This window comes from Macaca fascicularis, chromosome 15 (assembly GCF_037993035.2).
Source record: "Macaca fascicularis isolate 582-1 chromosome 15, T2T-MFA8v1.1".
Taxonomy (NCBI): domain Eukaryota; kingdom Metazoa; phylum Chordata; class Mammalia; order Primates; family Cercopithecidae; genus Macaca; species Macaca fascicularis.
In genome coordinates this window covers 19,688,072-19,709,532 of record NC_088389.1, presented here as the reverse complement: position 1 = coordinate 19,709,532, position 21,461 = coordinate 19,688,072, and the positions used below count along the sequence as shown (strand labels likewise).

The following is a 21,461-nucleotide window of genomic DNA, read 5'->3' as shown; positions in this document are numbered from 1 at the left end:
CACAAGAGGCAAAAATCAATCTTCCAACCCAGGCCTCTTCAGAGCCCACGCGTGCACGCTCCATCCAGTCCATTCTTACCGCTCTATCCCCTAATTCCATTCAGCTGAGTTAAAAGCCACCGTATTTGTCAAGGAACCAAAGTTAATGAGTCTTTACGTCTTTTTAATATTCTGTTATCACCAAGGTTCTGATTCTAGAAAAACTACATTCCAACACGACAGGGTGACAATGGCGGCGAGAATGACCACATTCTACAGATAAAATATTCACTGCAAATATTTTTTTAAAATCTGTACCACTAGCTGGAATTTTAAAATATCTATTTAGTATAACTTCCTATCATTTTTTGGTTTCTGCACAATTTCAGGGTTAGGGGAGGGTAGTATAAATTACCTAACAGACACCCACAAGTAACATTACCTGTTAAGGTTAAAACTTTAACTACCTTCCTGAGGTAGGCTGCTGGGGTCTCATTATAGCAGGTAATCTGACATTCCGCCATGCACAACACACTAAGTACTAGCATCTCCCAATTACACTGCAACATAAATCTCAAAGGACATTTGAAAAGTCTACACAGCTCCTGCACCCACTGCCGAAACACAAGCACCTCTAATGGAACGTGGCAGCTTTCTAAACTAAATATTCACACGCAGGGACAGGGATGCTCAGCTCTGGCCTTATCTCACACTGAAGAGTGGATGTTAATTAAAAGGCCACACTGACTCGGGAAATGACCGCCCAGACAACTTTGGACACTGTCTGCAATTTCCTTGCCCAGCTGTCCCAACTTCCAGGACTGCACAACTGAGAGGCAGAGCAGGGGGCCCCCGTGCCTCTGGACATAACGTTCCTGTCCGAAATGCTCCCCTTCTCTTCCGCCTCCCTGTCCCACCCTTCTTCACACCCCAAGACCAAAAAAATTCATGTGAGGAGTCACATGCAATTTGAGGTCTTATAGTCCCCCAGACAGAGTCCATCAGCTCCGCTCCCGCTGTACCTCTACTGCCCACTGGATAGGTAACGTTCTCCACTTTTCATGCTGTAGTGTCCCTGCTCATGGGCCTGTGCACCCCACTAGGTTGTAAAGTCACTAAGAAAGGGACCATGTCTTAAAACCAGGCACAGGGCCTGATCAACAAAATCAAAACTCAAGGTGAATGGCATGCAAGTCCACCCTTCACATCTCTGAAGGACCACCGTCTATCAACAGCTTACAGAGGCCTTAATGGCAACTCCAGTGGCAACACAGATCGCTTCTGGTGGCGCAGATGCCAAGGAACTTCTCCCACTACACTCTGCCTTTGCCAGTTTCGATGTGCCTTAGGAGTTTTTGAGAAAGAGCACTGTTTTGTTTTTTTTTTTAAAGCTTTCACAATAGCAGAAGGTATCCAGGGTATATTTGTTCCTACCATAATCATTTGGCTATTTTTAGAACTGTTTTTACTTCAGCTAGCAAAACCTACACTTGATATAGGCTGTCATGGAGGAAAAAAAAAAAAAAAACCTGTCATAAAAGTAGTAATGGCTTTGAAATAGCTCATCCAAGCCAACTTTATTCTCATCCCTCTTTACTTAAGAATCACCAATCCCTTCAAATATTGGCAGTTCCGTTTATTCAGATCTTCCAATATATAAAATTTGCTGACTTTTTTCCCCCCTTGAGTTGATATAGATACACAAAAACTGCAAAGCCTTTTTTTTTTTCTTGGCTAGAAACAAAACTTCTCTGCCAGTGTAAAATACAGGGGCATTTTAAAATTACCATATGATTTAGATCCGAAGGCAAAAACAGTACAGTAGCAATTTAAAACCTTTCAGCCTGTGAAAGCTGACAATTAACTCAGTGAAATACGGTCCAAGCCCTCACGCCCCCCACCAACTCTTGTAGGCAGTGGTCTCAATTAACACCTACATGCCCTGCATTAGAAGGTTTACCATTTTATATTTTAGGTTAATTTATATATATCATGTAAACCTACACAGGTACTACATTTAAATACTTGGCCCCAAATATTATTTTAAACTTAATTTTCCACAGAGCTAATAAGAAGAAAAAACTTTGCTAAAATTCTTCATCATGCTCCAGTGTATATTAGCAAATGAGCAGTGTGTGACTGCCTTGCACACCCATGAGCCCACCACCTCCCCCTTTCTGATATCGCACACCACACAAGTATAATAAACCATGTGAATATTTCATACCGCTGTGAAATATGCTGGAGTATCAATTCAACATCTGCTGTCTTTAGGGTCCGGGAGTCCCGCAGAGACACTTTCAATTTGTAATTGAGTTCTATGCTGAATTAATCAGCAGTTTATCTTTTTTACTAAAATAATGTCTTCACCACTAACCCAGATTTACATTAACAATTTATGCCAAATTACCTGCCAAGGCAAAACTTACAAGATTCTACGCTACAATCCAGTAACACTCAGTCCTATATTTCATTGCTTGTATTTCTTTAACCTATATACAAGAAAAGTGGAAATCCATTGTTCCAAGAGCCTGCAAAACTCTAACCACAGATGACCTCGTAGATTTGTAAGAGCCTCACTTTTGATGGTGAAATTCGTGCTGGTTTCCTCCTCTCCCCCTGAAAGCCACTGTTCAGTAAATGGTTATGACTCCAAATTTTTACCAAATAGAATTCTAAAATGAAATAAAGTCAGTGAATAACAAAAGAGTATCTTTTATTTCTTTTCCCAAGGAAAATCTTCCCATTCTCAATCTTGGCTTGGCTCAAGAGACAGAAACAAGACAACCAAGATAAAGGAAGGATTTTTAGTGCTTATTATGCACCTGAGACCCAAGTTAGCAAAGGCAATTCAATTTGAAGAGGGGTGAAGTCCTATTCTCTCTATGATATCACGACGCAGAATATTTTATTAGCAGTATCTTCCTCTGAATTCCACCTGTACAGTTAAAAATCTCCAAACACTTACTGAATTCAACACTATCTCTGAATCTAGCTCTCACCTCTCTCTCTCTGAATCGTCTCTGGTCACAAGACCAGAAGTTTTTTGCTTGCTGGACTTTTGCCACAGGTGCCAGCAGACAACATACTTCATGAAATATTTCTCCTATATGGTGTATGTCCCCCTACATTTCAGTTCTAGGAAATATGTAAAGCAAAAGCATTTCGAATGGAACACCTGCTCCAAAGAAATGCATCATAAGTAGTTACCTATCAACTACAGAATAGAATAATCCCATCTTTTCAATCTACTTTGCCAATAGCTGCACAAGGAATTGCCACCACCATACACAACAGCCTCTCTCAGTACTGCCTCTGCATTACAGCACCAAACCTAACAGCTTGCAATCACTTGGAACCTGTGACTATCTGCTGATGACATACTGGTTACATGAGAATATGAAATTCAGTGTTTACACAGCAGGGCAGAAGACATGACAGAATTTTCAGAAATATTTTTGGGAGAAAAATCAACAACGTCAATAACAAAGCCAATATACCATTTGTTGATATCCTTTCATTACTCCTGTAAGAACTGGAAATAGAGACCTTCAAAATGTATACAGTCACTTTTCTAAGATTTGTTGATTCTTGAATTCCAGAGACCTGGCACCAAAAAGAATCCATTCCCAGCTTATGGAGATTTTTGGTAAACTATGCCTTTCCTCTTCTGTTTCCTTCCATCTAACCCATTTCCTGAAATTAAATGGGAATAAGTCACACTTTCTAAAATTTCCTTCAACCCTTCCCCAAACATCCCACTTTCAACTTCAACTTTTATTAAAGGCAGAATGCAATGGCAAGCATAGAAATGAGGACCAGCTACCACCATTAATTGAGGTTCTGGAGATAAAGAGATGAGGAAGACAATGACTTGACAGAAGAATACACATTCTGTGGCCATTTCTAAGTCCAAGAAGACTAACGAATCCTAGAGAATCAAGAAAGAAAGAAGCAATTACTTCTAAAATTCCAAACTCTGTGTGGTAGGAAGCCAAGTCCTGCTCTTGAAATCAGGTGAAAGACTAAATACAATTTCTGTCTGCTCTGTAAGATGCCACAAAATGCAAAAAGCAAGAAGACTGAAGAGCAGCCTTAACTCAAGAAGTCCCTTGTGACCTCTCCAAAGCTGGCCACCAGTGGGCTCCAATGCACAAGAACAAGCTCACTTCTTAAAAGGGGGACAACTCAAAATATCTGGTGCTGGTGGGAACCTTTCACCTTCAACAGTGTTCCTCATCATCATCTATTCTAAAGGCAGAATGGGTAATTTTCCAAATCACCCACTGAACCATAAATGCCAACTTCAATAACTGTTCATTTCTAAAATTAACTGGTTAGCACTATTAGAAATCACTACTTAGAATAATTCCATACAGGACCCCAGGGATTGTATCTTAGGGTTCGGACATCTCTAAAACCTAACGTTTTATGTTAAATAAAGCCAGAAAATTATTGGGGAAAACTGATACATCTTTTGATCCAATAATAAAGACAATTTATTACATCTAGTGCTTCAGGTCTTAAGGAAAGCCAATAAGCAGGAATTATGACCAAAATCAAATGACAGAAATAGCCTCAGGGAGAGCCTCTGAAAAGGCCCTTTCAATATTTAAACAAATGTACAATCACCAACCCAATTACGGCACAAATCCAGTGTACAAAGGAAGCACGTCAAATGTTTCAGTTGTCTCATCTAAATATTTCCATAGCTGCACTAGTTCTTAGCAAAAAATCCATCAAAACCACAATAAGATACCAACTCACACACACCTACCACGATGACTACAATCCAAAGGATGATAAGTCTTGGTGAGGATGTATGGAAATCGAAACCTTCACACACTGCTAGTGGCACAGACGCTTTGGCAAACTCTGGCAGTTCCACAAAAGGTTAAACATAGAGTAACTATATGACCTGGCAATCTTGCTCCTAGAATTTCTCTTCCCAAGAGAAATCGTAACATATGTCCATACAAAAACTTGTACACCAATGTTCATAGCAGCATTATAAATATAGTCATATAGTGAAAACAATCTAAATGTCCAACTAATGAATAAATAAGTAAAATGTGGTATGTCCACACAACAGAATACTATTTGACCGTCAAAAGAAATAAAATACTGATATATGCTACAACACGGGTGAAATACCACACGAAGTGAAAGAAGCTAGGCACAAAAGACCACACGTTATATGATTACATTTATATGGAATGTCCAGAATAGGCAAGTGTACAGAGACAGTGGATTCGTTATCGCCTAGGGCTGGGAGGGTTGGGGGAAAATGGGGAGTGATAGCAAATAAGAATGGAGTTATTATTTTTTTAAGGTGATGAAAATGTCCTAAGATTGACTGTGGTAATAGCTGTACATCTCTGTGAATACACTAAAAACCACTGAACTATACACTTAAGAACAGGTGAATTGCATAGGTGTGAATTATCAATGAAGCTGTTATTACGTAGTAATAGAACTGGGTATCCCACACTTTTAGAATAGTAGACCTAAAAAAGTAGTCAAAACATCTGATTAGTTACAAGTCAATCAATAAACTCACACTTTAATATTAATTTCTTTAAAGCTAAGACACCAGCACAGTGGCTTGTGCCTGTAATTCCAGCTACTCAGGAGGCTGAGACAGGCAGATCACTGGAGGCCAGGAGTTCAAGACTAGCCTGGACAGCATAGTGAGACCACTTACCTAAAATTTTTTTTAAATTAGCTGAGTATGGCAGCACCCTCCTGTACTTCAGCTACTTGGGGAGGCTCAGGCAGAAGGATCCCTTGAACCCAGGCATTCAAGGCTGTAGTGAGCTATAAGTGTGCCATTGCACTCCAGCCTGAGCAACAGAGCAAGATCCCATCTCTAAAAAATAAAAATAAATAAATAAAAGCTAGAGATTGGCCAGGCACGGTGGCTCATGCCTGTAATCCCAGCACTTTTGGAGGCTGAGGTGGCAGATCACCTGAGGTCAGGAGTTCAAGACCAGCCTGGCCAATACGGCAAAACAGCATCTCTACTAAAAATACAAAAATCAGCCGGGCATGGTGGCGTACACCTGTAATCCCAGCGACTTAGAAGGCTGAGCCAGGAGAACCACTTGAACCCAGGAGGTTGAGGTTGCAGGCAACAGAGTGAGACTCCATCTCAAAAAAAAAAAAAAAAAAGCTAAGGCTCATAATAAACAAAAATACCAGCATAAATCTTTTTTTTTTTTCTTTCTTTCTTTGAGACAGGGTCTCGCTCTGTAGCCCCAGGCTGCAGTGCAATGGCACAACTCACCACAGCCTTGACTGCCCTGGCTCAAGCGATCCTCTCTCGCCTCAGCCTCCTAAGTAGCTGAGACTACAGGGATATACCACCATATCCGACTAATTTTTTCTATTTTTTGTAGAGACAGGGTTTCATCATGTTGCCCAGGCTGGTCTCAAACTCCTGAACTCGAGCGATCCGCCCGTCTTGGCCTCCCAGAATGCTGGGATTACAGGCATGAGCCGTAGCGCCTGGCCTAGCATAAATCCTTAAAAGCATTTAATGAGAAAATAATTTTGGGTCTAAATACACATTATTCCCCCCAAGACAAACGAGATACCGAAAAAGATGTAACAACCAAATATAACCTTAAAACCTAAAAATCGGAGAAGTGAGTCAAGTTCAGCTCATTAAACCGACACCTATTAAAGCACCATAAGAAAAACAGCCTGAAACACCATCAAAACAGATAGGAAAATCATTGTTTATAATAGTTATCGAAGGTCGGGGTTTTTTTTTGTTTAATTTTGCATTTACGTAAAACTCTGTGTTTGATGCCAACAGGGTTCAAGTTGCACAGGAAGGTGCTTCGGCTAAACACAGATAGTCTTCCTTGATCTCCATTGTCTGCTGTGTGGGTTCCGCCAGCAAACCTCCCAGCGAGTGGTCACCTTCCTATGGAGTCATTAAACCTCTGAATGTCAGCTGGTGGGATTAGCCAGCAGCTTCCACACCTGAGCCCCTGTGGCAGGGACAGAGGCATTTGGATCAAGATCACTAATGAATACAGAATTCATATGCCGCTTGTCAGGGCTCCTGAGCTCAGAGTCGCACAGATGCAACCTAAATAAGACGGAGGACAGAACAATCGTTGACGAAGATTAAAAAGTTTTGGCAGTTGGGAAAAAAAGAACACCTCATTATTCAAATATGATAGTCTTGCTTATTTATTTTTTTATTTTTGTTCAAGTTATTCATGATTCGCCTCAAATGGACAAATGCCATTCACCAATATTTAAAGACTTCTTGGTCTCATTACTAAATTTGAAGAGGGCTGTGCTGTCTGTACATCAGCCAAACTGGGAAAACAGCTTTCCTGTAAAACAGCTCTCTTATAAATAATATTTGGAAAATTTTAGGGGAATAAAACAATCACAGGCTATTTAGTATAGAGAGCAGTTACAAAGTGAAAACAAAAATCTAGAATTAAAAGAAAAAAATGAACAGCCACATGATTTTATTATATTTACTAACATCTCTGTATCTCTGACTTCCTTAAACCTTTCTGTTCCTGGGTTCCCTCCAATCACAGAGCTTGCCAAAGAGGGTTACACACCTTGTCTGACACTTGTTTGGCTTTCTGCCGCCTTCACAAGACCTCATCAGATAAAAGGAACAGCCCAAGCAGCCCACACCTCTGCTCACCTGGAATAAGATGTCTTTCCCAGTCTTGTTAAAGAATTCCAGGAACAATAAAATGTTAAAGAATTAAAGAAATAAGATGTCTTTCCCATTCTGTTGTGAAAAAATGACAAAGGGGCAGATATAGCACAGTGGCTGAACCCATCGGAGGGCTCTATCGTCAGGCTGACCAAGGTTCAGACTCTGACTCTTCCACTGAGTGTGTGACCTCTGGCCAGTTATTTGACCTCCCTACGGCCCAATTTTCTTCTCTACAAAATGAAGACAACAAAGTACTGAACTCAAGGAATTGCTGAAAAGTAAATGAAATAATATACCGTTGTCTATGACCACCACCATATGCCTGTCTCCAATATTACGCTTTCAGATAAGAAGGACTGTATCTATCTATATCACACTATAAATTCACCAAGCCTGATGCCAGCACAAATAATCACATTAGTCGTTGCTATGCGATGTTTGTATCCTACTACTGAATAACTAAAAAAATAAAAGCAGCTGCCATATTTTAGAGCCAATTTTGTGTGAGCCAGCATCTAAGGTGTTTTACAGGCCACATCTAATGCTCACAGCAACGTGCAGGCAGGCAGGTAGGTCTCTGTTCCGATTGTACAGACGAGGATGCCCCTCTTCCCAGAGTCCTGATGTGAGGACAGAGGAAACAGACCTGCAGCCCAATCCTCTAGTTCCTAAGCCCCACGCCCCTTTCCATGCGACCATATTGAACTCAGGCTATGTTCTCCTTTGGGATCATTCTATATGCCAAATTGCACAGATTTTTTAATCAAAATAATGTAGATCTCTCACACTATTGTCCATCTGCAAAGCACAAATGAACCTGCAACTCAGTGTCTTCCTAATACTGGACTTATTAAAAAAACACACACAGTTACTTCTAAGATTTGCTGTCAGAAAACCATACTGGTATCAACTCTCATTATTTAAAGTGGATCTATAGCTGCCTGCAATGACAGATTAATTCTGTTTCCTCAGTAGCTAGGTGTTTGGCATCACGTTTGTGAGGTAACCACAAGCCTTTAGGGCGAAAGCTGCTCACATCTTTAGCAATCTATAAGGGCTTCTCTAGAGGCCAACACTTGCCGAGTGATGAAATATGACTCCATAAATCAGACGGCTGAAGTAGCGCTTGTATACGTCACCATCTATCTTCATAGCTTCTCTCTGAAGGGTGTAGGATAGGAGCTCATCCCTCGGTATTGCAACCAGAGAAAGGACCATCACAGTTGGCATTGACTAAGCATGTGCTACTTAAAACTGAAGACACACTAAGACTAGGAAAAAAAAGATCCTGCTGGTGTTAGCACGCCTCAGGCAGTGGTAGAAGCTTCAGCAACTCATCTTCAAAAGGCAGAGAGCCAGAGCTCTAGAAACCTGCAAAAATTGGCTAAGCCTGCAGTCTTCATTTCTTTAAGTTGAGCATCTTCAAAGTCTAGAATTCTAACTGTAGGGCACAGCAGCTGCCACTGCAGATCTGATCCTCTCAGCTTTTGGCAGCTCTCAACTTGAGATTCTAGCAAAAGAATTTTTCAAGTTGCTATTATTGCCTGTCATGGATTTATAAATATTGTGCACTATCTGCTGTGGCATGGCTCTCATGGGACGCCAGAGCATGCCAAATGCATAACAGAATGAAAAACAGTTTCTATTCTTCAAATAAATGCTAATTTTTTTTAACTGTGCTCACACGATGTGTTTGGTGACCAACTTCAATAGTACAGAATATGTATCAGAGAAGGGGAAAAAAAAGCTGATTGTCTTTTCCAGCAGCATTCAGCTGCTACTTTCATTAAGCTTGTTTAATTAGATTCCAGATGCTAATTTGCAAGTCGATACCAGAGGGTGCAGGACAGTTTGCCTTTGAATCATCTCCCTGTGATGTGAGGGTCCTGCCGCACACCACTACCCTTCAGCGGCCCTCGCACGATATTCTGACAATTAGTGCAAAGAGGGGGCAGTATTGATCTTGACACACTAAATATTAATCTTCTACCCATTTTAATGAATTGTAATCTCCAAGAGTTTAAATTTCTCAGTAGGCCAAATGAAAACATCCCTTCTTACAAAGAAATGGAATGGAAGGAAAACTCACCTACATTATCGGATTCATTTAATTCTCTCTCCCTTAAAACCAAATACATGTTTCATTTTAGAAATTTTCAAGATACATATCTGCCAAGCTAGCACCGTATTTCCAGGTACCATGGTCAAACTCCTTATTCTTAACTGGAAAATGGACTGAAAATGCCCCAGCATGGTTATCACTAGTTTTCCTGTCCAGCTAAGCTAGCCTATGGGTAACAACCAGGACCAGGAGCTGAATTCTTATACCAGCCTTAACAATAGAGAAAAAAAAATCCGGGGGAACGCTCTGAGCAATTCATCATCACCAAAAAAACCTCTCATCTAACTGACCCCTTGTCATCAGGTCAACTTACACTTTTTATCCACCCATTCAACACATACTGGCTGAATACCTACGATGCACCAGTCACCATACTAGGGCAAGGGAACAGAAACGACCAGGTGTACCCACAGTCCCTGCCAGAGAAGAATTCAGGCTCACAGCAAGGGAACAAACAAAAAAATGAAAATTAGAAGACCACTCGAGGTAGCGTTTAGGCCAAAACTGGGTGAGACTTTTTGAAGATTTTTAATGTGCCCTAAGCTCACAGGGTTAGTTGAAACTCAGGAACTGAGGACTTTTACTTGAGGCAAGTCATGGCTCAGATAACTTTAAACAGCAGAAGCCCATCTTGGGCATTTACAAATCCCAGCTGGGTTTCACTCTTCCGCTTTTTTGGCCTGTAATTTCCCAATGAGCATTTGCCCTTTGCCCCATCTTCATTTTCCCTGTGTCCTTAATGGGGTGCTTGCTTTGCTGATTCTGTGCCCCAACACTGCATGCTATTTGAGAAGTGTGCTGGTTATCATCCTCTGTTATCTTGAAAAGAGGTTCAGCACTTTCCGGATAAGAAGAAGAGAAAGTCCCTTCCATTTCCCAGGTGTTTTTGATAACTCAGACTAAGCTCAGGGTTCTCCTACTGTCTCAAGGCAACACACACATACTGAACCTCAGGAGCTAAGAACAGAGATGATTTCATGGCCCCTGCCCTCAAGGAGCTCCCTCTCTCACTGGCATAGAGGAGATGCCTCAGAAAACAACAGGACAGGTGTGTACAGTGCAGCACAGGGACACAAATAAATGAAGCAGCAGGCCGGGCGCGGTGGCTCAAGCCTGTAATCCCAGCACTTTGGGAGGCCAAGACGGGTGGATCACGAGGTCAGGAGATCAAGACTATCCTGGCTAACACGGTGAAACCCCGTCTCTACTAAAAAAATACAAAAAAAAAAAACTAGCCGAGCGAGGTGGCGGCGCCTGTAGTCCCAGCTACTCGGGAGGCTGAGGCAGGAGAATGGCATAAACCCGGAAGGCGGAGCTTGCAGTGAGCTGAGATCCGGCCACTGCACTCCAGCCTGGGTGACAGAGCGAGACTCTGTCTCAAAAAAAAAAAAAAATTAAGCAGCAACTGAGGGTACTGCTGGGGGGCACCAGAGGTAAGGAGTCCATGGCCAGCCAGTGCACACTATATTCAAAGAACAGTGAGCAGACAAGAATAACCAAAGGGAACCTATGTTCCCCCAAAATTTAATCCCTGGGCTTACACGTGATGGTGATATATGAATCATTTTTATTTCTATTAATAGTATGTACCCACTTTCATGTGTCCTGAAGAAAAATACAGGCTGGCCATGGTGGTTCATCTGAACTCAGGAGTCTGAGACCATCCTGGGCAACACAGTGAGACCTCATCTCTACTAAAATTCAAAAAAATTAGCCAAGCGTTGTGGTACACAACTATAGTCCCAGCTACTTGGGAGGCAGAGGTGAGAAGATCACTTGAGGCTGGGAAGTTGAGAGTGCAGTGAGCCCTGGTCATGCCACTGCACTCCAGCCTGGGCAACAGAGCAAGATCCTGTCTCAAAAAAGAAAAAGAAAAGTAGAACCAGTACATCAAATCCAGGATTTCAGATATAAACTGTATTTTAAAAATAAATTTAAGTTAAAAAGGTGAATCAAAGTGGTTGTGGGAAAGATGGAGAATGGAACTGACTGAAAAGGGGCCCTCAGGGTTAAAGAAATGTTCTCTGTCTTCATTTGAGTGCCAAAACCCACTGAACGATATACACTCAAGATCTGTGCGCTTTACTCAACGCCTGTAATCCCAGCACTTTGAGAGGCTGAGGCGGGCGGATCACGAGGTCAGGAGATCGAGACCATCCTGGCTAACAAGGTGAAACCCAGTCTCTACTAAAAAATATAAAAAATTAGCTGGGCGTGGTGGCAGGCACCTGTAGTCCCAGCTACTGGGGAGGTTGAGGCAGGAGAATGGCGTGAAACCAGGAGGCAGAGTTTGCAGTAAGCCAAGATGGCGCCACTGCACTCCAGCCTGGGTGATAGAGTGAGACTCCGTCTCAAAAAAAAAAAAAAGATCTGTGCACTTTATTATATGTAAAATATACCTTAATTTATTAGAGTTAATTTAAATTTTCAAAAAAGTTAATAGAGCAGGTGGCACCTGGATATGGCAGAAACCTTAAATGTAATGTGTAAATGACAAGTTCAAAATACAGTGATAGGCTGGTCCTGCCCAATAAATGTTCTAATAGCTACAGTTTAAAAAGTAGAATTAGATGACATTTTATTAATATGTTTATTTAGCCAATATACTTAAAACAGTACCATTTAACATATAATCAGTATAAAAGTTATTGAGATGTTTTAAAAGCTTCCTGCATTAAGTCTCTGAAACCTGGTGTGTGTTTTCCACTTACAGACCCTCTCAATTGACATTTCAAACGCTCAATAACCACCTGAGGTTAGCACTGGACAGTGCAGCTAGAGATGACGAGAATGCAAGAAAGGTTTTTAAGGTGGGAGGAACTTGTATTCCATAAATATTATAGTCCAAAGGCCCAGCACTATCCAAAGTACAGGTTTGTAGATCAGGAAACAGAAAGACTTTGGGCTTCCTCTATTTTGTTATTTGTTTTAACAATAAAGCCAAGAGTTTGTTTCATAAGTCTGGCCTAAAAATTACTGTTGGTTAAAAAATTTGTTATTACAACAGCCTAAAACTGCCCCTTTGCAACGCAATTCTCTGTGAGTGAGTGGCAGTTACTGTCCTGGCAACCCATTCTAGGTGTGAAAGGCAGCAGTGCTGTTCTCCTGGCTTTCTGTCTGAGACACATCCAGAAGCCTTTCCACACTGAAAGGAAACAGCAGGCTTAGTCACCCAATTCTGTGGTCTCTAATTAGGCAAGAAAAGTTATCCTGGGCTTCTGGACACAGAAAGTAAGTCTCCCTGGAAAGAAGGAAAAGTAAAAGTTTGGAAATTTTAAACCAAAATGTCTTTGTTATGAGTTCTATACAAACGCAGAACCAGAAATGACAGTTACCTTGGCTGAATCTAAAATGGTGTCCTCTCAACTTTGCTAGGCAGTCTCGGCCTTCATTTAATATTCACCAAAAGCAAACACTGTGGTCAGCACAGTTAGTGGCTTGGTCTTTGCAATAAATGTTTCCTACTAACTACTAACATCTCTTGAGATCTTTAAACAATTATCTGCTGACAGCTGTTATTCTATTATGTGCCTTCTGTTTACTTTCAAACTCAACCACTAAAGAAGAAGGTACCATCTTCACCTTAATAAAGTGATTTTCGGCCGGGCATGGTGGCTGACACCTGTAATTCCAGCACTTTGGGAGGCCAAGGTAGGCAGACTGCTTGAGCTCAGGAGTTCCAGACCCACCTGGGCAGCATGATGAAACCCAGTCTCTACAAGAATTGCTTGAACCCAGGAGGCAGAGGTTACAGTGAGCCGAGATCATGCCACTGCACTCCAGCCTGGGTGACAAGAGTGAGACTCTGTCTCTCCCTCTTTTTTTTTGAGACAGAGTCTGGCTCTGTTACCCAGGCTGGAGTGCAGTGGTATGATCTCAGCTTTCTGCAACCTCCGCCTCCCAGGTTCAAGTGATTCTCCTTCCTCAGCCTCCCAAGTAGCTGGGATTACAGGCGCCTGCTACCACGCCTGGCTAATTTTCATATTTTTAGTAGAGACAGGTTTCATCATGTTGGTCAGGCTGGTCTCGAACTCCTGGCCTCAAGTGATCCCCATACCTCGGCCTCTCAAAGTGTTGGGATTGCAGGCATGAGCTGTTGCGCCCGGCCGAGACTGTCTCAAATAAATAAAGTGATTTTCACTGATTGTCAGTGTGCATGTGGTTTCAATAACAAGTGAATAAAAACCAGTCACCTAAAACTGTCCATTTAAATAATCAATGTGAAATAAGAATATGGCCAACCTGTTTCAAGGTCTCACAGCTAATGCAGAACCAAGTGCTCCCAGTTATGGACGCAACTGATCTAAGAAACATTCTTCAGATTGATAGTATCAATTTTATTTAAGGGATGCTGACATTCCCCTTTACTTCCCAAAATCACATCAAATATTAAATTCACAGCCTTTGAACCATTTCAAATCCAAACTCTAAATAAGGTAAAATTAAGTCACTTCTAATGTACCTCATACTCTCAACTTTTCCTGCAATTCTCATTTTTATTTAACATACACAAGTCCGGCCGGGCGCGGTGGCTCAAGCCTGTAATCCCAGCACTTTGGGAGGCCGAGACGGGCGGATCACGAGGTCAGGAGTTCGAGACCATCCTGGCTAACACGGTGAAACCCCGTCTCTACTAAAAAATATGAAAAAAAACTAGCCGGGCGAGGTGGCGGGCGCCTGTAGTCCCGGCTACTCGGGAGGCTGAGGCAGGAGAATGGCGTAAAAACCCGGGAGGCGGAGCTTGCAGTGAGCTGAGATCCGGCCACTGCACTCCAGCCTGGGCGACACAGCGAGACTCTGTCTCAAAAAAAAAAAAAAAAAAATACACAAGTCCAATCAAAGCTTTCAGGAAGATTTGAAAAGATTAATGTGTTTTAAAGAAGGATTTGGCATTACTGAGGTGATTTTCTTAACAAAACTCCGAGTCTGCCTCCCTGTACCTCTGTGAATTCTAATGGATGTGTAGAACCTTAGGAACTCCTCTCCTGTAGTTAGAAGACTGGGGAACTTTTTTCTTTTCTTTTTCAAGTGACCTAGTATTAATATATCCTATTTTTTCTCTGTATTTAAGAAGGCCAAACAGAAAATAATGCTGATATGGGAACAACTGTTCACATTGAGAAATGAGAACAGAATCCTAATCTCATTTATAGTCTATACTTGGACTTGTTTACTATTCTTAATTGGAACAAGACACCATCATTTTTAGTATAAAACCCCTACATTCTATACACTATGTTTTAATTCCTGCAGCATCCGAGAAGGGAAGGAATCTGACAGAGTGACCAAGTCACTTATTTGAGCTGCCCCCATGTACCGAGGGGAGGTGTCGCAGCTTCCTGCAGAAAACCCCTGTCTGTCCTGGCTGATCAGTATCTTTAATCCTATTTTCTCTGGCTTTGACAGCACTTGGTCCGAACCTAAAGGGCAGAGAGAGCTTCAGAGTTCCAACGACACTTGGTGCTCCAATGACAATGAGATGACGGAAGAACAAAGTATTTTTAATATGCAGTCTTTTCCAAAGATGACTGGACATAAGGCACTGTCAAAAAGCAATTCCCAGAGACACCCTCTGGCCCCTAAACAATACTGCAAAGTCAGAAATGGCAGAAACCTATATACTAAGAAATAGGGTAAACCACTCATAAACTACCTATTAATTGTTAAAAAGAAGTTGATACTCCCCATCAAAAAATTAATAACCATCAAAAAAGCTTATGTGCCGAATGCTGGTTTAGCGGCAAGGATGTAGTGCCGTGGAGGAATAACGTGGTACCATGATGGATCCAGGCATATCCAACATTCCTGTGACAGTGACCATGGAAGAGCTGTGTATTTGTCCTGAAGATGTGGGGGGTGGGGACAATCTATCATTAAAGTAGACTTAAGTGGAGTGTCATTCAGAAGATACCACCTTCCCCCACCACCAAAGAAAATACAATAAAAGAATCTCTCATACATGTATCTGAGACACCAGATCACTACACTCTGAGATGATTCCACCACATGCATGGTCTTGTCCCCATCTTCTGCCAGATGCAGAATCACCTATAGGGATTTTTAAAACTGCCTCCATTTTCAGGTTATGTCTCTGTAACATGCAAAGACATACACCGTTTTTTCTATTCTTAGTAAGAACAGAAAAACCTGTCATTTTGAGATATCGTGACACAGAAAGCTTGGTGCACAAGAAAACATTCCACGTTGTCGCTGCCTTTACAGTCCAGAAGATTCCTAGACAGCCCAAAGCCCAGAGCAAAAAGCTGGATAGCGCTGGTGCCTCAAGCCCAAGGAAGGGCACAGCTGGGCCACTACAAAAGGAAGCTCGTCTCTTCGGCAAAGAGACCATCTGTGCCAAAGAACATTCCAACTAACAACAGTGCCGTACAAGCTCGGGAGGAATCAACAATCAATTTGTAAATGTTCAAGACAAAACCAGAAAAATCTCTGAAAGAGAATAAAACTGCAGGGACTTACATACCTCCATGTCTGGCCTAAACTTATCTTCAAATACAGCCATTGCTGCCAAGGAGCCAGAACCTGTAAGAAAAAGGTGCACTTTTAGTGTATTTTATGATATACCAGCTTCTCCATCTCAAGTTTACCTAGGGGCAACAAAAACAGCAAAACATGCCCGGTGTCTCATTCAAGTGCAGTGTAAATATTAATTCCACAGGGCCACATAAACCAGGTGAAAACAGTGCTCTTCAAAAGCCCGGAGTCACACTTACCACTATCTAAGGTAAATCTGCAACTGGTCCTACTTCCACCACTGACAGGTTTAACTGTAAATTATTCACAATAAAATGCTGAAGCATGAAAATGAGGTTATGGAGAATTTGGATTTTTTTCAAACAGTGACTGCCACATAATCTCCCATGTTCTATGTTGTGAGTCTAGTGCCCCATATTGTGCCTTGGCAGGCTGCTGGGTATAGCGCTAAATAGCAAGCCAGTTCGAAAGAAAAGATTGTTTTAATGAGCTGGCCCTGGTAGAGTCACCTTGACACGCAGGGAAGAAACTACCGCACCAGCAATGGTAATAGAACTGCGAGCAGCAGCCACCAGGTTATTCCAGCTACAACTGTAAAACACTTTATTATGTGGCATTTATTTGGAGCTATTATTTTTAGTTTGTACTTTGAAGAGTAACAGCTGAATAGACAAAATGACAAAGAAACAAAAATTTATTATCACAATAGCAAATGGCTGAAAGGTTATGCTGCATAGACATTAACAGATAGCAAATTTATCCCTACAAAAGTAGGATGTAAAGGCATTACGAATAAGTGTGGGCTCCCTTTGAATGGACGCAAAAGGCAGCTCAGCACTCCTTGAAAATTTAAATTTGCTTTGTTCAAAAACCAGAGAATCCTTAGAAAATCATCATCTTGTCTTTACAGGTCCTGGCAATATTTCAGTATACTCCACTTTTGGAGAGAGGATAGAGTTGCCCACAATTTTTTACTCCAATTAGAAGATTTTTTTGGCATTTATTACTTTTTAACTTGTTTTGCATAACACTATCTATTTAGCTAGGTCACAGAGAAAACCATATTTTCTATTTAAAATGATTTGTGTACATCGCTTGACCACCTCAATGGTTTAGCAAAAGAAAAAGGCAGCGATTAAACAGTTTCAAATGAGGTGTCCTGCTGATTTTATCAAGTCTGCTGAATGTATAATGAAAAAGGAGAAGCTGACAGCAACGCCGCGTTGAGAAAATACAGACTACCTTATCTGAACCATTTAAGGAGGTCCAATTATAGATCAAATTTAAAGGGTAGAAACAGCAGATTTACAGACACAAATCAATGAACATGGTAATCCCGATGAATATGACAGATACTCCTGTTAGGGAATATTGCTGCGGTTGAGGATCATTACCTTCACAGTACCGGATACATCACATCTAAAGCAGTAGGAAGCGTCAAGTGTAGACCAGCATTACAAGCAATGACTATTCATTTAGGCTTTGGGAGCAAAAGGCAACCCCATTTTCCCCCCCTCACAATTTTTTCTCCTTTTAAAAAAAAACTAAAATGGCGATCTAAAGGGACATTAAAAGCCCTCTGAAAAGGAGACAGAAATTAAACAGATATAAAACTAGTACACTCGGATAAAACTAGCACATAGGCGAGAGCAAATTCAGCAAAACAAACCTCTGAATTTCAAAGTAAACATGTCCTTGAAGATGTGGAAACAGGGTCAAACTCCACCAACGTTCTGTGAGTCACACGTTTACTCTGAGATTCAGGGGTCACGGGGAAAAGCAACCTAAGTTGCTGTTTTCAGGCCCAGGTGAGAGCCAGTCTCAGACTTACTAGTAAAAGCAAGCTGGTTTTGTGTGGAAAGCGAAAGACAGCTGCCATGAATGAACGAGGCAACTGCAAATGAAGAATCTCAGCAAAAAACACTTCTAGATATAAACCAATCCTGCAGAGCATTTGTGAGCAGGCTGGCCTCTTCCAAGAAGTCCAGGAGTATCTCCACGAAGAGCCCAAGGGTGATCAACCAGAGGTCCGAAATAAACATTTAAAAAAGGACAAGGAGAAGGCAGGTATTTAGCTAGGAGCTAACAACTTGTGGAAAACTGTAATGAATTGTTAAAAGAGAAAAACAAGCTTACCTTAAAGGCATTTTTCCTTAAAAATCACTAGCTGTTTTTTCCTCCGGGGCCATTCCTTTCTTTGGCAGTTTCACAGTAAATTTTTTTTCTTTTTTTTTTGCCTCTATTCTTTATCCTAGGCACATATATTTCCTTCTGCTCACCTTCACTCAATAATTTAAGAAATGAAAAATACTTCCCTCCCCAAATAATTATTTCTTTAAATCCTGGCTGGGCGCGGTGGCTCACACCCGTAATCCCAGCACTTTGGGAGGCCGAGGCGGGCGGATCACGAGGTCAGGAGATGGAGACCATCCTGCTTAGCACAGTGAAACCCCATCTCTACTAAAAATACAAAAAATTAGCCGGGCGTGGTGGCGGCGCCTGTAGTCCCAGCTACGTGGGAAGCTGAGGAAGGAGAATGGCGTGAACCCAGGAGGCGGAGCTTGCAGTGAGCCCAGGTGACGCCACTGCACTCCAGCCTGGGTGACAGAGTGAGACTTTGTCTCAAAAACAAAACAAAACAAAACAAAAAACCTTTTTCCTGCCTAGAAACAATACTACAGACAAAATTTCTATAAGTGGAAATCACACACTAAACCCACAGACTCTTGGAACAAAAGAGTCTCTCTCCAGTGTGGGGAGGCTCTCTACATTATCAGACAGGCAATTTTGTTATGTTTTTTTTAGAGCTGAAAGGTGTAAGACAAGTAAACATAGGACTTGGGACTTTTACTACACTGTATTTCTGACTTCCCCTTTTTGTACCTCAAAAAAATATATATATACACACACACGTGCAGGCACACACAGACACACTCTCGAGAAGTTTTCTCAAAAGCAGGAGCTTCCCAACCTGATTCTGCTTCCCATGAAATCAAAGACAAGTGGGCCCCAAAATAAACTTGAAAGGGAAATTCAACATTAAAAATAATTTCCAAATCACTTGCAAATTAGCTCCTGCTCCGAGCTTTTCAGGAAAGGAGGACTTTGGCGCCCCCCTTTTCAGAAACACACAGAAGTGTTTGGAGATAGAAAACCTGTCAACAGGTTTGTAGGTACCTCTGAATGTGTGTCTGCCATTTAGAAAACTGGGGTGAGAATTTAAAATACAACTGCAATTGCCTGAAGTGACAAGAGAACATAATTTCAAGGCAATGCAGTGGGGGACACAAGGAACAAGAAGTTGGCCATTTAAAAAAAAAAAAAAAAAGATGGTAAACTAAGACCAGTATTCTTTAAAGATAACTTCATTCAAGTTTCCTAGATACTGGTCCAACATCCAAAACCATATACAATAAATCACCAGTCAAATGCCATTCTATTACAGCCACTATGTGACCTGTAAAATGTTAAAATATTATATCCTCTTTCCCCATAAACCACTAACAACGCCCTGAGACACTGTTATTTCAGCATCAACTACCTAAGCTGGCACCCTCTTCATAAACAAAACCAAGGTGAAAATCTTCTGAAGGATCATTTGCTCTGAGTTTTTATTCCAAAAGCAGAGACATCTTAGACATCAGAGCTGTCTGATTTCCCATTAAAGAGCAGATACACAGAAAAGCCAGGGGACAGTGTGGCCAACACTGGGTCTCTGCGGCACACTCGAGTATGCCAGAGAAGGAAAGGCACGTCAGAGAGGACATGCAAGAGTGAGGCCTCAGAGAACTTACTCCAGTTGGGAGGAGAAGGAAGCCAAAGAGAAGAACAAGGGCCTTCTGCTGAGCACCCGCCAGGTGCCATGCAGTCTATTTTAGGTCATTTCATCATCCTCATAGCAACCCACTAACGTGAGAAAGCTCCTTGTCTAGGACTACAGGAAACAAGCACAGGGGCAGGATTCCTGTCTCAGCTGTGACCCTATGTCGCGCTCTCATACAGAAAGTCCTATATACCACAATACAGTTGAGAGAGGACATGCAAGACCTTCCATGACCAGGTTTCTACCTCCTTCTGCTCCCTCCCATCCCCCATACACACCCCTGATACTCCACCAACACCACACTGCCCATGATTTCCTAAATGCCCATGCCAGTTCAAGCCTATCTCACACTGCACATGGCAGTCCGTTTGCCCCGAGAGTCCACAGAACTCCCAGTCACCCTTCAAACTCCAGCTGAGAGAACACTTCTTCCTAGAACCCTTCCTTGGTCACCCCCCAGCCACAGGGTTTACCACTCTCATCTCTGCAACTTGTCCATCCTTTCATATCCACAGCCCTCATCCCCAACAGTCTCTGACACATGGCAGCATTAGGAGAGACGCTTATTGAAGTAAGCTGCACAAAAAGGTGAGGCCAACTGTCCAAATGAGGGAGCCGGAAAAAACTCTGAGCTGCCCCTGAAGGCGTGAGGATAGCAGTAAATGCCTTGATAAGGTGTAAAGCAATGTTTATTGCCTAGTTTACCATACTAGGTTGAATATAAGACAAACTCAAGTGTAAAGCCAGTTCAACTTTCTAAAAGGAAAAAGGGCTTTAAAACCGCAAAACCAAGTCCTATTGTACGTCCTAGTCCAGTCCAAACCACTGTGATATCACAGGAGTGAACGGCCCTTCCTGGATTTCTGCATTATATTAACACTACTGACACTCCCAGTCTCATCAGTAGTTTCCATGAAGCTGCTCCCTAGCAACCTTCACCAAGCCTGCCTTTTCAGCACACCCACGGTTACTGAGTACCCAGTATTGCTTCCAGAACAAAGCTCTTTGAAACAGAAAAACAAGGTGCAATTCAGTGACCAGCACTTAGAGAGGTGACTATAAGTAAGGACACTATGATGGCTACCTAGTCCCCTCAGACTGACCTCCTGCATCAACTGCCCTCCCCTGAGCCCACCTAGATACCCTGCTCAACACTCGCCACCCCAACCCACCAAGGAGCTGGGCTGTGGAGAGACAGGGAGGCAGGAAGGACAAATGTCTCCTTCCCTTTCACCTGCAGGGCCCTCCCCCATCCACTGCACACACTCCACAGCTGCTCCAGCTAGGTCCTCATTCAAAGAGCTCCTCTGCAACCAATGCCCTGTGGAGTCCTGGAAAGAGCACCC

At 42.1% G+C, this 21,461-nt stretch overlaps 1 protein-coding gene across 1 annotated transcript in view; it reads right to left on the bottom strand.

The window, feature by feature from the left end:
- The window catches only part of PSMB7 (proteasome 20S subunit beta 7), a 62,609-nt gene that overhangs the window by 15,326 nt on the left and 25,822 nt on the right, over window positions 1-21,461 (bottom strand). The window contains exon 6 of the mRNA XM_045373799.3: window positions 16,282-16,340. Within this exon, the coding sequence (XP_045229734.1) occupies window positions 16,282-16,340 (59 nt within the window). The remainder of the gene's footprint in view (window positions 1-16,281; window positions 16,341-21,461) is intronic.